At 30.3% G+C, this 11,486-nt stretch overlaps 1 protein-coding gene across 1 annotated transcript in view; it reads left to right on the top strand.

The window, feature by feature from the left end:
- Positions 1–4,832: 4,832 nt before the first annotated feature.
- The window catches only part of LOC108767579 (estrogen sulfotransferase), a 29,217-nt gene continuing 22,563 nt past the window's right edge, over positions 4,833–11,486 (top strand). Inside the window, exons 1-2 of the mRNA XM_018517527.1 lie at positions 4,833–5,060; positions 10,553–10,652. Of these exons, the coding sequence (XP_018373029.1) occupies positions 4,853–5,060; positions 10,553–10,652 (308 nt within the window). The 5' untranslated portion in view covers positions 4,833–4,852. The remainder of the gene's footprint in view (positions 5,061–10,552; positions 10,653–11,486) is intronic.

Raw genomic sequence — 11,486 nt, 5'->3', positions numbered from 1 at the left:
TAGAGACGAGCGTTCATTTTCTTCCTTAAGGAAATTATTAACGTATATACGAAGTACTATAACGCAACAAAGATTAAATTCTGTAAGTATTTTACATACACATGCAGAAGAAACAATATGATTAGTTGTAAATGCTGTTGTGCAAATGAATTTATAAACCGAACTGAAAATCGGCGCGCTAACTTCGCACGGGAATAGGAAGACCGCGCACGTACAGGTAGTACATACACTGTAATGAAAGTATGTAAATGCAATGTAATTACCAGGAAAGAAAAGACCGTGAGAAAAAGGTCATTTGGCATCCTTTTTCTCCCCCCCCCCCCAATATTTTTCATAAGTCGGCGCCTATGCACATAATACAGCTTATTTGTATCCCTTGTGAGTTATGTTCAATTTATATTCCTAATTTTTTTACATTTAAAAAATACTTAATATTGATTCAGTAATAAATCAAAACGTAATATTATTCATATCTTAGAAAAATGGCACTGCAATAAAATGCATTGTAATTTTTCAACGCTGTTGCAATAATATTGTGGTAAACTGCAATGTAATAATTGAACGATATTTCTGTAATATTACGGTGCAATATACCACAATCATTGAATGATTTTGCGATAATATTAAGTGTACAACTTTGCTTCCGCCGTTTTCCTATAGATGGCTTTAGCGGTAAGTGGTGGTCGAAATAAATAGATCATAGACGTCATACAATAAACTTGGGCATCTGTCAACATAACCCCATAGAAACATTAGTCGATTTGTGTCTGCATCATAAAGTTATTCTCGATTGAAAATGTCAGTTTACGAGCCAAATTCTCGTCATTTGCGGGAGGTTTTAATTTTCTGCTTCAATATGAAGGAATCTGCGGCTGAGGCTTATCGAATGCTCTCAAATACTTATGGTGAGGCCGCTATTAGTGAAAGAACATGTCGTGACTCGTGAGTGGTTTCAGCGCTTCAAGAACGGTGATTTTGACGTCGAAGACCGGCATAGCGGTGGAAGAGAGAAGGTTTTCGAAGATGCAGAATTGGAGGCATTACTTGATCAAGACTCGTGTCAAAATCGAGAAGAATTGGCACGATCATTGGGAGTGACTCAACAAGCCATTTCAAAACGCCTCAAAGCCATGGGAATGATTCAGAAGCAAGGAAATTGGGTGCCGTACGAGTTGAAGCCGAGAAATGTTGAACGGTGTTTGTTTGTTTGTGAACAGTTGCTTGAAAGGCAAAGACGGAAGGGATTTCTGCATCGCATTGTAACTGGGGACGAAAAAAGGGTTCATTACGATAACCCCAAGCGCAGAAAATCATGGGGAGTTCCCAGTCATGCTTCCACATCGACGGCCAAACCGAATATTCACGGCTTTAAGGTCATGCTCTGTATTTGGTGGGACCAGCTCGGCGTAGTGTATTATGAGCTGTTAAAACCGACTAAAACAATCACAGGCGATCGGTATCGAACGCAATTGATGTGTTTGAGCCGAGCATTGAAAGACAAACTGCCGCAATACAACGAGAGACACGATAAAGTGATTTTGCAGCATAACAATACTCGATCCCATGTTGCGAAAGTGATCAAGACATACTTGGAAACGTTGAAATGTGAAGTCCTACCCCACCCACCGTATTCTCCAGACGTTGCTCCCTCTGACTGTCACTTGTTTCGATCAATGGCACACGGCCTGGCTGATCAGCACTTCCAGTCTTATAAAGAAGTAAAAAATTGGATCGATTTGTGGATTGCCTCAAAAGATGACCAGTGTTTTCGACGCGGGATTCGTACGCTGCACGAAAGATGAGAAAAAGTAGTGGCCAGCGATGGACAATACTTTGAATCATAAATATATAACCAGTTTTTTACAATAAAGCCTCGAATTTCGGAAAAAAAACGGCGGAAGCAAAGTTGTACACCTAATATTACAAAGCGATATATCACATTGCAATATTTGAACAATATTGCGGTAATACTGCTTTGCGATATGTTGTACTGCAATATCCCTGATAGCAAGCTGACGTCGTTTGACGTCAAAATGACGACAAAATGACGTAGCTTGCTATCTGGGATTTAAACAATATTGCGGTAATGCTTCAGAGTGATATAACATATTGCAATATTTGAATAATATCGCGATAATATTGCATTGCAATGCATCATACCGAAATATTTGGACGATATGCGGTATTGCATTGCGATATATCTAACTGTAATATTTGGACGACATTGTAGTAATATTATAGAATGATATATCACATTGCAATATCTCAGAATTATTGCAATATTGGGTTGTCGAAAAAGTTACAACGCATTTTTTGCTCAAAATTGTATATACAATATCTTTATTAAAATTAAATAAAATTTAAATTTAAAAAAGCGTTTTAAAGTGTGAAGTCTCTACTTTCAAAAGCTTACTATAAATTTTTAATTTTATGTGAGTTTGGTAATTTTTACACACAGAATACTAGCTGATAAAAATAAAAAAATTTTTTCTCACTTTGAAGGTCTGTAACATGCCTAAAAAAAATTGAGAACAATTTCGACTATCTATCGTAAAAGCTTACAGCTTTCCCTGCAAAATCATTTTTTAAAAATATTCCTACAATTTTTTGTTACTAAGTTATCGCGGATTAAATAAAAGGAGTATTTTGACTTTAATTGCTCATAACTCTGTTCAAAAATAACGTAACGTAATTATTAAAACAGATTCTTAAAACTGAAACTTTGCTCTATCGAATGATATAATTAAATGTAGGATATATATAAATTTGAATAAAAAATATGACAAAAATACGTCATGACTTTTCCGACAATCCAATATTACGTTGTGATATATAGCAATGTAATATCTCAATAGTATTTACGTAAGTTGAATTGCAAGTTCTAATATTACTGCAATATTACTACAATATTACATATTATGTGGGGAGTTGAATAAAGTATCGCAATTTTGTGATATAATAATCTTTGAAGAATAATTAAAGCTACTATCACACTTAGGTTGTTATACAAATACTCTTTAATGAGAATTCAAAAGATATATATTATTTAGGATTTATTATATAAAATAATATCACTTAGGTTTAACTTTTTAATTTGGTAAAATAGTTTTTGTTTAAGTAGCACGTATGTATTCTGGGCTTTTTTTTACCTTTTCTTAAAAAAGTAATTTAACATATTAATTTCTACCTGCGTTTTTCTACTTAACACAATATTCCTATCAAATTCTTCAAAACCTTCTGTCTTCCCGGGAAAAAATGTTATACATATTTTATATATAATTTATTATATATAATTGCATATAAAATATGTTAATTTTTAATATAATTATATATATAGTTTTACATAATTTAATATAATTATTATATATACATAATTATATATAATTATAATGAAATATTTTTCCCGGATTGCTATTTTATATTAGTTTGATATAATATTTTGGAAATATATATATTTTTAGTTTATCAGAAATATATTTTCTTAAATCTTAAAAAATGTGAAATAAAAAATTGTATTTTGACACTCTAAATGCTTATCTTACAACTAAGATTTCAAATGCCGCCGTCGGCCGCACTTTTCAAGAAGAAAGAAGAAAGTATTTGCAAGTTTGGAAAGTATTGGTAAGTGAAGAAAGTTAACCGACTAACCTAAATTCTTTAACGAATGTGATCCGTGACGAATTTCACCATTGAGTTCTTTAACTTGTTAGTAAGCCGTTAGGCAATCTCTGTCTCAATTAATATTTTATTAATTATTAAAACGAGCACTCAGTTGATATTTTCAATCTATATTAATAATCAAAGGGTCATTGACTATAAAACTAAGTTACTATAGAGCCGGCGACTTATATATGGAATGTTTGAAGAGCTTCACACTCAAAATAATCTGAATGTGGAAATTCCACACGTAGAGTTTGGCCAATTTTTTCCAAAATTATTTATTATAGAGTTTTTCATTAGCAGAATTCTCTTTGGTGCGCACTGCATGTAATAATTTGACACAAGCATGAACTCAGATAACAGAAAAAATAAAGTTACCTAAAAATTACTTAAAGTTACCTAGAAGTTATCTACTTTTAAGATATCCTTTGTTAATTTATAGGTATCCTTAACTTTGCTAAAATTGAAAATAATATATTTAAGATCAATAAAATGGGGACAAAACCGCTTAAATAAGTTCGCAATGCTCTCTTCGCGTATGTAACTGAAATCCTAGATTTAAACTAACTTGTAAATATATTTATATGAGCAAATACAGTTCAATAATTAACGTTGTAGTTGTAAACAGCAATAAATAGAAACGCGTATAGGAACACTAGTAGCAGTAAGGCTGAAATCAGACTACGCATTGAAGATTGAGATTGAAGATTGAAAAATTGAAACTTGATTAATAAGAAATTTTAGTTCCTTTTGTTTTTATTAATTAAATTTCAATCTTGTAATCTTCAATCTCAATTTTCAATGCGTGCTCTAATACCGGCTTAATACGTAGTCTGATGTCGGCCTAATCGAGGAATAATAAGAATTCGCAATCAGCACAAAGAACGGAGAGACCGTTGGTGGAAAGGGAAAGGCTCTTCGTGTCGATCCTCACAAAATTGTCATTCGGAGATTTAACCGTGCGAGTTAAGTTGGTAGTTACCAGGCTCTTCGCATCAATCGCGACTGTAAACCATTATATCTGTTTAGCATTACATGAACAGTTTTATTGTAAAGCTTGATACGTATATAACTCTAATGATAGTGGTTTATATTTTTTAATTCTTTCAATTGTGGATAATAGTCAAAACGTAATAATAAAATAAAACATTTTTTTATCGACAATCAAGTGGACAAGACATAAGCAGCAAAGATGGCTCGGCAACCTCCAAGCTATGAGCTTCTGTCAGAAGAAAAGACAAAGGAAATGTTGAAGCTCTTTAAAGGCGAAAGAACTGGATTCGTTCTTGTTGGTCCAAAAAAATACTTCTTCCCGTTTAGATATATAGAACAGGGTGAAGGTTTTTATAATTTCAAAGTTAGATCAGATGACACATGGTTGCTGTCACATCCAAGATCGGGTACGTATTAACACGTCTGCCTAGCTGGCCCCTCACTTAACCAAATCTTAATGAATAAATTATATAATAATGCTATTTATGAGCTCTCAAAATCCGTAAAAAAAATTTTTACGCTCATTTCATTGCTTTATTTACCTAAACAAAATTTTTTTTGTGGTAGAACTGAGTAGGCTGTCAGTTAGCCCGCCCCTCCACATGTTAATAACCGATTTGGAAAATCAAATAGACAGGATTTATGCGCTATTTATGCGCTTTCATATTCACATAGTTTCAATTTTTGCGCTGCATCCCTTAAGACACTTCCCTCTTGAAGCAAACAGACATATTTATCTCTAAGTCGTTTAAAATTGCAAAATTACGCTATTTAACTATACAAAATATATCTTCGATTTATGTGCTATCATTTCCAAGCAATTTCGATTTTTGTACTGCAATCCTTTAGAAGATATATTTTGCATAGTTAGATAGCATAATTCTGCAGTTTTAAGTGACTTAAGAATGAATATGAGTGTTAAGGATGCAAAGCAAAAATTGAAACTATGTGAATATGAAAACGCATAAAGAGCGCATAAATCCTGTCTATTTGATTTTCCAAATCGGTTGTTATTAATACATGCGGGGCGGGGAGAGGGGGGGGATCTGACTGACGGCCTACTCAGCCCCCACAAAAAAATTTTTTCTTTAGCTAAATAAAATAAGCGCAAAAATTTTTTTTGCAAATTTTAAGACTACATAAATAGCGCATTATAATTTATTCATTAATATTTGGTTAAGTGGAGGGGGCAGACATGGTATCAACTGGTGATGAATGCAAAAAAAATTAAGCAACAGTAATTCTATTATATGGATATTTTTAGTGTAATAATATATATTCAAACAATAAAAATACGAGAAAACAGTGAAGATTTTTGATTTTATCTTTTAAGTGTACTAATTTTTCATACCAATTTAACTTGAATTTTATAAAAATTTACAAATGTATTATTATCCTAATTTACTTCAAAATTAGGTCTTCTAATTGGTTTTTCACCTTTTTAAAATTTATTTTTAAATATATTTTAATTAAATCAAGACGTATATATTTTTTGAAATTAAATCCCGATTTAAAAAATCCGATAGAAAACGAAAGAAAATGATTTTATCGTTTTGAATATGGACTTTGGTTTGTGATTTCACGAGAGACAGAGAGAGAGAGAGAGAGAGAGAGAGAGAGAGAGAGAGAGAGTGCGAAATCGAAATTTATTTAGCACTCTGAGACTAAATTCCCTCAAACGCTTAAACTTATACAAAAATATTATTACATTAATAGTTATATACAAAGTTGTGTGCAAAAGTGTGGAAGATTAACAAAAGTATAGAAGTTTATTGCCCACCACTAGATTATCTTTAATCTTGGTTCAATTTATTCATCTTTTTCTTTTAGAACTAGAAAAAGATAAAAAGTAAGTTAAAACTCAGCCATAAACCATTCATTGTCAGCCATAAACCACTCAGCCATGAAACAATATTTGATAATGTTAAAGATGGTCACATCTCACTGCATGGTCTACACAATTTGCATATGGAAACGCTTGAAATATGGCTTTGCGATTTATAATTCAGCTTTATATTTTACGATAATGTTTAATATTTTCTTGCTGAAGATGGCTCAAAACGGAACCGAAACGTTCAAAAATAATTATTTATTTTTATATTATTGTATATTATGTATTCTTGCGCAATTTTGTTCTAGCGTCAACTCTCCTAACGCCTCGTGAATTATACTTATTGTTCTTTAAATATGTATGATATAGCATTTCGTGAAATTACGAACCAAAGATTATATTCAAAACAATAAAATATCTTTTTTCATACACTGTTTAAAAAAATATATTAAATTTCATTTTTAACAATGTAGAATTAATATTAAGAATCTTTATTTTAGACCGCATTTTTGAGAACACAATCAATACTGGAAATTTTAAATGCCTATTACGATTAAAGCTGGATCTTCATTGCTTTTTAAATAATTAAAACGTGAATTACTAATATATACAATATATGTTTTTATATATATGTATAACATATTGTAGTCTTTTCGAACTGCGCGCCGAATTATTTTTCCAGACTATAAACGCAATTAAAACTACTCTAGTAATCGCGAATTAAATTGACAAGCAATTTTAATAATTTGATGCTACAATCAAGCATCATATTATAAAGATGTTAATATGTTAAAAAACTATTAATAAATTTATTGCGAAAAATATTACCGGCCGGGACTTGAACTTGGATCTCTTGTATTCCATACAAGCGTCCTAAGCCATTAGAACACCGAGGCTAGAATTAATGCGTATGTTATTTCACATAAAATGATATTAATTACACATTAAAATTACGCATCGGATATAGTTTACAGTATTTGAAAACGTATATGCGGTATCGACGGAATTTGAACCTAAGACCTAAGAAAAGAACCTGGATAATCTACATAATACGACCTATTGATAACCTAACCTAACACGATAACTCTGGGCTATAATCGCACACTAGTCAGATTTGGCATTCGACTGTTATTCGACTTCTCGTATAAGTTATTATGATAAACTCGCTGTAGGCTGTCAATAGTGATCTATATGGAATTACATACATCGAAAGGTTTATCGGTACTAATAGGAAATTCTTTACCGTAAAATTAACCTATACGTTTTTATAATGTACCGACCTATAGGTGCCTATAATTTTAAAATTACAGAAATTGAAATATTCTTTATGGAAAATCACTTACGGCCCTCGACTGGTCAATATATATTTCAATAGTTTTCTTCGTATACGGTAACTTCAGTATATACGCCGCGCCGGGATTTACGCCGTAGAAATCAGAAAAAATAGAAGGAGTGGAGGTAATTTTCTTGCAACTACTGTTACATGCCTTTATATTGTATTAGTATTGTGTTATAATTTCGGGTTTTACTGTTAATATTAATGAAATTATTGTGAATTAAATCGATTTGTCACTATAATAAGTATATAGCGACATTATAAATTATAATTTAAATAAAACAATTACTGTAGAACGCGTAAAAGACAGTGGTTATTTCGTTGTCACTATAATAAGTATATAGCGACATTATAAATTATAATTTAAATAAAACAATTACTGTAGAGCGCGTAAAAGACAGTGGTTATTTCGTGATATATAAGTGTAGAGAAACAATAAAGCATGTTGTATAGCAAAATACAAATACTTTGCTCTTGTATTCTTTATTTAATTTGTTGTTTTATAAATCCCATCATCTGTTTGGAATATACGGCATTTTTAGCGGATGGGATTTTTTTGCCTAAAGCATACAAAGTGCGCAGATGCGCTAAATGCAATAAACACATTACATGAAATATATACTTCATGTAATAAACTTTTAACATACGTAGGGAGATTGTAATTATTATCTATTATTTCATATACAATATTTATCATTTTTATTCCTTAATGAAATTTTGTAAACATATTTTATAAATTATTGTATCATTTTACATATTACTTTATTGTGTTATTTGTTATTTATAAGCATTATTTGTAAATTTTTTATAAGTCGTACATATCTCTTTCCTCCCCCTCTCCTTATAAGCAGCCGCATATCCCACTCCTTTGGGCAAAAATGCAAGGGTTTCAAAAAGTTATTTTTTTTAATAGGAAAAATAAGCATTTCTAATATTTTTTTCATAATAGTAGACAGCACAAAATTTTTACTGACGTAATTTACCTTAAACATAGTAAATAATACTTAATATAAATTAAGTTCTTGTTAGATGCGGCGTATGTACCGGAGTTATCATAAGTTTATGGTGAATTTATTGATAGACTACCAATAACTCAATCTTCGTAATTGACTACCAATAGTGTTCTGTCGAAAGGAATTACATGCATACTGGACGTATGCTCGCAAACGCTTCGTTCAAGAGATATTTACTTCTGAATACAGAACTGTAGGAAAATGAATAATTGAAATATCTCTTGTTTTGGTCTGAAGCTCGAAGATTATTGATAGACTTTTGTTTGCAAAGCTCATAGTTGTAGCTCGTAGTTCATAGCTATTAGTTCGTTGAATGCTTTTGTAGAATAAACTTATAATCATACCTCGTACGTATTCTAATAGTGAATATGCCGAATGGTATATTTATATGGATTTTGTGACGGAAATCGTTTTGAGCAAAACATTTAATAATAATTAAATTTTGATTACTATAAAGCGATAAAGAGGGTAGACCTTATTTCGACATTATTTATTTCTACAGTTCTGTATAACTTTAAAAGTAAATATCTCTTGAACGAAACGTTTGCGTCCAGAGGAAATTTTTGTTTGTTTGAGGTCCTGAATTCATATTTTAAGGCGGTTTAATCTAGAAACACCCTGTACTTATATGTTTTTATCATGGATGGCAATTATGGTGTGGAATCGTGGAACACTTTCAAAATTTAGCTTTGGATGTAAAAATTCACACTCAAAGGATCCAAGAATTGAATTAAAAATCAACTGTGAATTTTTGAAAATGTGCGCGGATGCGACCGATATTCGTGATGGCAGTACAACTACACGCATAGCGGAGATTCAACTTAGGGATCATTTATACTGGCCATAACCATGTGCCGTATATGGCATAATCTGTAAAAATTAACTAATCATAGTTACCATACCTATCATATTGTAGTTGATAGAAAATTGTTATTAAAAATTACATAAAAATTCTGATATATTTTCTATCTTTAATTCCAATATAAATAACAATTACAACCCTTACTTATTAGAATTGATAATAGATCTGCTATCATGTTCCCCATATTACATGAGATAGAAAACTATTATGTAAAACATCAAATCAATTTTGATAGATTTCCTATCTTTAATTCCGTTTAAAAAAAACTAATATGTTAATTACACATCGTGTAATTAATAAATTTTTTATTATATATTTTACATTGAATCCGAAGAAGATATTCATACAAAATATCAAATAACTTCCGAGTGATTTTCTATCATCAATGTCACATAAATAACGAATACGTGAATTACTCATCGGAACTAATAAAATTTCTATCAAGTACCTTACATTGAATCTGATAGAAGATATTCATGTCAAGATATTAAATAAGTTCCGAATGATATTTTATTGTTCTATATAAACAAATTCTATATAAACAAATATGAGTATAAATACGATAATTAAAAAATTTCTATTAATCTAAAACGATTAAAAAAAGATATTATAAAAACTGATTCGAAACGATAGCAGTTGTATTTAACTTGAAAAATACCTACGATAGACTTTATAAATAATGATAAAATTTTATAAGAATTTAATTATTTCTTATATATTTCTATCGGATTTTTTATTAGAGAACGTTTTAAATTTTATTTAAGATAACTTTAATAACCATAAAGATAAATTACCCTTTTCTTAGATGTAAAAAAGAAATTTTATTACTTGTGTGTGTTATTTCTTTGTTAAATTAGGGACGACTATGGCGCAAGAGCTCATATGGCTATTGGCTAATAATTTGAATTTTGACGTAGCGAAAAATCGTCTTCTTACTGAAAGGTTCCCATTTCTTGAGTGAGTATGTGTGTATATGATGATACATTATAAAAGAATATTATTCAAGTACAATTATAACAATTATAATGAATGATTTTGACTCTCACTATTAAAGGTGTATATATTTCCACACGTAATAGTGAAGTTACACTGCCGTCGAAAAGTTTCTATATAACTTAAAAGGATATATAACTTAAAATTATATAATATTCAGATCACCGTAACTCAGTAAAAAATCATCGCAGACAAAAAAATAAAAAAGCATTTTAAAGCTTGAAACTTACACTTTAGCACGCTTTTGACCGCTTTTCAAAAAAAATTTGTCTTTCTGTATCTTAATACATATCGCAATGTTGTATTTCTTAAAATTATGTAAGTACATTTAACAGTGCGCAATTTGATAAAAAGTTTTTTTTTTAAAAGTTTTTGTAATAAATATTTTTGAAAAACAGTATAAAGATTTACCTCCAAAATGCTTTTTAAACAATTTTCTTATGATATTTCTTGACTACGCAATATTGAAGCCTGCATACTAAACCTTCATTGCTAAATAACCAACGGTGAAATTTGGTAAAAAATCATCACAAAAAATTTTATCTTCTCAATTCTGTAGAATTAAATTTAAAAACGGTCAGAAGCTTGTTAAAGTACAAACTTCAAGCTTCAAAATACTTCTTTAATTTTTTACGATGATATTTCACCGAATTTTAATGTTGGTTGTGAGCTATGCAGGTTTAGTTTCATGACGCGTAATTCAGTCAAGAAAAATCATAAAAAAATTTTTTTTAAAACATTTTGGAGGTAAATCTTTGTACTATTTTTAAAAAATATTGAACTTTTTGAAAAAAAAAC

This window comes from Trachymyrmex cornetzi, unplaced genomic scaffold (genome assembly GCF_001594075.2).
Source record: "Trachymyrmex cornetzi isolate Tcor2-1 unplaced genomic scaffold, Tcor1.1 scaffold694, whole genome shotgun sequence".
Classification (NCBI taxonomy): Eukaryota; Metazoa; Arthropoda; class Insecta; order Hymenoptera; family Formicidae; genus Trachymyrmex; species Trachymyrmex cornetzi.
The sequence above is the reverse complement of the archived record's forward strand: the minus strand, read 5'-3'. Positions and strand labels throughout refer to the sequence as shown.